The 6,234-nt window shown below is 39.1% G+C and overlaps 1 protein-coding gene across 1 annotated transcript in view; it reads right to left on the bottom strand.

The window, feature by feature from the left end:
• Positions 1-564: 564 nt before the first annotated feature.
• Positions 565-6,234, bottom strand: part of LOC106001923 (A-kinase anchor protein 10, mitochondrial-like) — a gene marked incomplete at its 3' end in the record, with an annotated part of 17,397 nt that continues 11,727 nt past the window's right edge. The window contains exons 2-3 of the mRNA XM_013036862.1: positions 3,062-3,244; positions 565-1,119 (exon numbers count right to left, since the gene is read on the bottom strand). Of these exons, the coding sequence (XP_012892316.1) occupies positions 565-1,119; positions 3,062-3,244 (738 nt within the window). The remainder of the gene's footprint in view (positions 1,120-3,061; positions 3,245-6,234) is intronic.

Here is a 6,234-nt window from a genome sequence, read left to right as displayed (position 1 = left end):
GCTGTGGCTCAAGAGGTAGAGCGCTAGCCTTGAGTTGAAGAACTGAGGGACAGTGCCCAGGCCCAGAATTCAGGCCTCACGACCGGACCCCAAAAAAAAAAAAAAAAAGGGCAAATGAGGTAGAGTGACAGCCAATGCATCAGATACAGAGTTTAAGACTCCATCTCAGACCTACAAAAAGGAAAAAACAGCAAATAAAAGGGCTCAAGTGGTAGAATGTCTATTTGTTAACTGTGAGGCCATGAACTCATACCAAGAACGAAAAGTTTAGTATGCAAAGTGTGGTAACATAGTAATACAATTGACACAGAGAGGGAATAACTATGGGATAATGATTTGATTTCCAAATCTATAAAAGCATGACTCTGATTCAACTCACTTGTCAATTCTAATACACCTCCTAGAGGATTAAGTCTCTTAAACATATCTCTCCTGTTCTTTTTTCATATACTAGCCTGATTTGCCCCCCAATCTGCAAGCTATTAAAGGAGAAAAGATAGTATTCCAATCCTTTTATTATTCCTCATCTTAGATGTGAATGAGAAAAGACAGAAAGTCACTTACTTTTCATTAGTTTTCCTGATAAATCTTTCAGTGGAGAAGAGGGAATATTTCTACTGGCTACTGTAAGTTTGGAAGAGGATTCTTGGGTATCCAGGGAAACTTGATGAGCTCCTGCTCTGGCCATTTCAAGAAGAGAATGGGCACTGTCACATTCCTGGGAAAGCAGTAAGTGATTCTGAGTGTTGCTAGTTCTATTATTCAGTTCAAGTCCATCTGATTGAGTCATAAGCAATTGGGTAGAGTTAGAATCCTTCAACCTCTTATCAAGAGACTCAGTTATAAAAGATGCTGTAGTCTGGTGCTTTTTAGATGGAGAGACAGGCTCAGCCAGTGAACTCTGCTTCACTGTGTTTAGACTGTGTGCTCTTATTCGGGACCAAGTTGTAGAGTGAAAACTTTCAGCCTCTAGCCAAAATTTAACCAAATGCTCCATTCTCCGAAGTTCCATGAATTGAATGAAATATGGGAGGACAACAGTGTCATGTAAGACTTGTTCAAGGGTTTTTGAAAGACTTGATTTGGTCTCTTGAGTCTGATAGTCCAGACAAGATCTGCCTAAAAGATAGAAGCAAAGGAATCAGCAGTTTGGTAACAAATAATTTCTGATCTAAATATTAGCCAATCACTTTTGGCAACAGTAGTAACCAGATATCTTGAATAAACTTTACTTCCAGCATTAAAATAAGAATTAGAAGAAGTACTATGGTTCTGGTTTCTAAATATTACAAAAAAGTCTAAAATTTAAATTATTAAAAAGTACTTTGTTACTCAATCCTCATACCTCTTTCAGTAATGAATCTGACTGTAGGTTGTTTTTTATTTTGGTGGCACTGGCGATTGACCTCAGATCCTCATCACTTGAGCCACACTCCTAGCCCTTTTTGCTTTTAGTGTTTTACAAATAGTGTTTTACTATTGCTCATGCTGGCTTCCATCTGCATCCAACTTTGTCTTCAAGTAACTGAGACCATAGGCATGTACCATCAAATCAGCTTGTTTTCTAACTTCTGCTTGGGCTAGCATCCAATGTGATCCTCCTATAAGGTTATAGGCTTGCACCACTACACTGTACTCCTTAATCATGTAAAATGTTCAAGAAAAAGATGATGGAATACCGGGCACAAGTGGCTCATACCTGTAATCTATCTACTCAGGAGGCTGAGATCTGAGGATCAAGGTTCAAAGCCAGCTCAGGCTTAAAAGTCCCTGTAAGACCCTTATCTCCAATTAACTACCAGAAAACTGGAAGTGGTGCTGTGGCTTAAAGTGGTAGAGCACTAACTAAGCCTTGAGCAAAAGAGCTCAGGGACAGCACTCAAGTCCTGAGTTCAAGCACAACTGACAAAAAATAAAATTAAATAAAGTAATAATACAATCTAGGACTGGCACTGGTTCACTACACATGTGTACACACACACATACACACACACACACACAAAATTCAAGTCCCAGTACCAGTATTTTAAAATGCTATGCACAATGGAATCATCTGTAATGTGACTTTTGAGAGTAGTTTTTATCTCTCAGCACAATTCTCTTGAGATTCATTCAAGTGACTATTATCAGTTGTTCTTTTTTATCCCCAAGTATTATTTCATGGTTTTAAAAAAAACAGTTCATTCACCTGTTGAAAGACACTTTTTCACTATTAAGCTGACATGAACATTCATTTGCAGGTTTTTGTTAACAATGTTTTTCAGTTTTCTGAGATAAATGCCAAAGAGTACAATTAGTGGGTCATACGGTAATTACAAATTTTGCTTCCCAAGAAATTGCCAACATATTTTCCAGAGTATCTGTACTAATAAACATTCTCACCAGGAAAATGCATAGTTTTACTATCTGGAATATACTACTGAGTGTGTCCCACAAAAAAAATTTACATCCTTTCTTTGAATATGAAGTAGTTAAGCAGAGCTGTGGATGAGATAATCTTTTATTTTTTTTTGTTTTAATAGTGGGGCTTGAACTCAGGGCCTTGCACACTTGCTTAGCTGTTTTGCTCAAGGTTGGTACTCTACCACTTGAGCCATACCTCCACTTTGAAGGGGACCTTATTGCAAGCCAATTCATTTATGAATTTTGCTTAATTTACAAGACCATGATGAAGTGCAGAAATTTGAGTGACATTTAGAAAAAGAATTTAACAAAGATGTGACTGTACATATGTTATGTCTACTGCTTTTTATCACTTTAACATATCTTTGACATTACAGTTTTTCATAAATGACTTTAAAGTGGCTACCTTGTATACCACAGTATAAGGAAACCACAATTTGACTATTTCTTTACAAACAAGTATTTTGTGTTCTTCCTGATTTTTGCTATCGTGAACAATACTATGTGAATTGCCTTATACATACTTATATATACATCTTTGTACATGTTTTAGCATACTTTATACCCAGGTCCTGTCTAAATGGCATGCATATATTACATATGTGTGAACAAATACATACACATACACACATACCTCTAGCATGTGACAGTTACTTACCCAGGTCCCCAAAATGAGCAGCCTCCATATGACTTGGCTGCTTCTTAAGTGTTGCTGTCCTGCTACTTGAAAAGGAGTCCATGTTGGCAGAAATGGCATTGATTGCGACATGACTTGGTCCTGCAGCCTCCAGCAAGGCATGATTTTTAGTGCTTTTTTGTGGGGAATGTACGGATATTGAAGCTACAATTTTTCAAAAAAAAATCATTAAAAGCTAAACACAAGTTGATAACTTAAAACTCTCATAAAAGGCCTATACGCTAACTTGAAAAGTTAGATTTTCTAACATTTTACTTAAGCAATACACTCAACCAAAATAATTAAGATAAAAAAATAATTCAAGTTAAGTAGGAAAGCAAACAGTCTAAAGTAAGTATTATTTAAAACTTTCAAAATACTGTTATCAAAAATAGAACTTAAGCTGTGTGTCAGTGGCTCACACCTGTAATGCTAGCTACTCTGGAGGCTGAAGTATGAAGATAGAGGTTCAAAATCAGCTCAGGCAGGAACATCCATAATATTCTTATCTCCAATTAATTTCCAAAAAGCCAAAAGTGGAGCTGTGGCTCAAATGGACAGCATTCAGCCCTAGGATTGGCATTGGCACAAACAACTTGAAAGAGATATCTCTCAAACTAATCCTTTAACCTGAGTTCTGATCTTATGTGTCTATTTATTATTGGACATTCCCACTTTGACTCTGCCATCTCAAGACCAACATAACCTAGGGGCTGGGAAGGTGGCTCAGTGGTAGAGTGCTTGACTTGCATGCATGAGGCCCTGGGTTCAATTCCTCAGCACCACATAAGCAGAAAAAGCCGCAAGTGGGGCTGACACTCAAGTGGTAGAGTGCTAGCCTTGAGCTGAAGAGCTGAGGGACAGCTCCCAGGCCCAGAGTTCAGGCCCCACGACCGACCAAAAAAAAAAAGACCAACATAACCTAAACTAATTCTTCTAATTATCCTGTCTGTGCTCAGCCCACTAGTCTCTAAAGCCCCAAACAACAGGCCAATTCCTTTCCTGTAGACTGGTTTACCTGTCAATATTTCTTGTTTTTTCCTTCAAGAGCTTAAACATTTACTTACCTGTTAATTTTATTTAGTCATTTATTTATTTACTTTATTTAGTACAAGTACTAGAGCTTAAACTGTTACGCTCTTACTTGGTGTTTGCAAGGCTGGTGTTTTTCCACTTGAACCATGTGTCCACTTCGGGCTTTTTGCTGGTTAATTGGAACTAAAAAGTCTTAAGACTTGTTTGCCCAATGGCTTTGAACTGGCATCCCCAGATCTCAGTCTCCCGAGTAGCTAAGATTATAGGTGTTAGCCACCAGCACCCAGCTTACTCGTTTATTTTTAATACCACACCCTTAGTATAGGTATTTCTGTGTTACAAAAGAACCTCTAGGGTCTCAGTCCTTTTATAAGTCTTCCAGACTAACATTTAATAAATACCACACAACACAAGTATCCTATTCAAAGGCCCACAGTGGCTCCCCGTCTTCTCTGGCTCAACTTTCTCTTTTCTGGTCTTCATGACTCTATAACCTCATCTCTCTTTCTGTAGTAACTTCCATTTACTTATCTGAAGGCCATTCCGCCTAATATATATTCAGCAAATAAAATAACAGCTAAGCTGGTCAGGAGAAAAGAAACAACCTGTTGTTTCATTCAAGCCCTTCTAATTCTTTAACTTTTTTTTTTTTTTGCTGGTCCTGGAGCTTGAACTCTGGGCTTGAGTTCCTTTTCGCTCTAGGCGAGTGCTCTACTACTTGAGCCACTGTGCCACTTCAAGTTTTTTCTGGATTAACTAGAGATAAGAATCTCATACTTTCCTGCCCTGGCTGGCTTGAAACTGTGATTCTCAGATCTCAGCCTCCTGAGTAGCCAGGAGCTAGGAGCCACTGGTATCCACTTAATGCTTCAACTTTTATACATCCTTTCTGACCTTCAGAAATCCTTTGCTGATCTCAAATTTGCCTGAACTCCTTATGATACTTTACTTCATTAACTAATTTAACAACTGGGGCCTCCTGTGTTTACACTAGACAAGAATTGCTATCAACTGGGTACTTGCTACATACTAAGGCACTGTTAGACACTATTGCAATTTTCTATTTACCTTTATTTAATTTTAATTTTTTTTGTGCCAATCCTGCGGCTTGAACTCAGTGCCTGGGATCCATTCCTAAGCTATTTTTTTTTAACCACTTGAGCCACATCTCTACTTCTGGCTTTTTTTGTGTGTGTATCAGTCATGGGGCTTGAACTCTGGGCCTGAGCACTGTCCCTCAGCTCTTCAGCTCAAGGCTAGTGCTCCACCACTTGAGCTACAGAGCCACTTCCGGTTTTCTGGTGGTTTTTATTGGAGATAAGAGTTTCACGGACTTTCCTGACTGGGCTGGCTTTGAACCGTGATCCTCAGATCTCAGCCTCCTGAGTGGCTAGGATTTACAGGTGTGAGCCACCAGCGCCTGGCTACTTCTGGCTTTTTAACTGGAGATAGGAGCACCATGGACTTTCCTGTCCTAAGGTGGCTTTGAACTGTTATCCTCAAATCTCAGCCTCCTGAATAGCTAGGAATAGCCACTGGTGCCAGGCAATTTTGCTTTTTGTCTCTCCTAATAATCCTCTAGGGATGGTATTTACCCTGTTTTGAAAGTGAAGTAAAATGTGTAAAAAAGTTAGTTTCCTTACATCTATGAAACACACACACACACACACACACACACACACACACACACACAAAATAAGTGACTCAAAAGCACTTCCCACTCAACAGCATTCTAAGAGTGAACATATAATCTCCCAGCTTGGCAAGCCAGAGGTAACAACCAACCTTAAGTCTCTTTCTCCTTCACTCTTAATGTTTAATCAGTAACCAAATTCTATTCACTTCTTAATTTTTTCTCTTTATTCCAATCACTACCAATCTAACTGCACAAGACACCTGCCAAATTATTTGATTAATGTTCCTTTCCCTTGTCAATGTGTAAATTCAATACAGTCTAGTCCCAAGTTTTTTTTTGGGGGGGGTCCGGTCGTGGGGCTTGAACTCTGGGCCTGGGCGCTGTCTCTCAGCTCTTCAGCTCAAGGCTAGCACTCTACCACTTGAACCACAGCGCCACTTCCAGCTTTTTTCTTTTTGCTTATGTGGTGCTGAGGAATCAAACC

Source organism: Dipodomys ordii, unplaced genomic scaffold (genome assembly GCF_000151885.1).
Source record: "Dipodomys ordii isolate 6190 unplaced genomic scaffold, Dord_2.0 Scaffold859, whole genome shotgun sequence".
Lineage (NCBI taxonomy): Eukaryota > Metazoa > Chordata > Mammalia > Rodentia > Heteromyidae > Dipodomys > Dipodomys ordii.
This window is presented reverse-complemented; position numbering and strand designations above follow the sequence as displayed.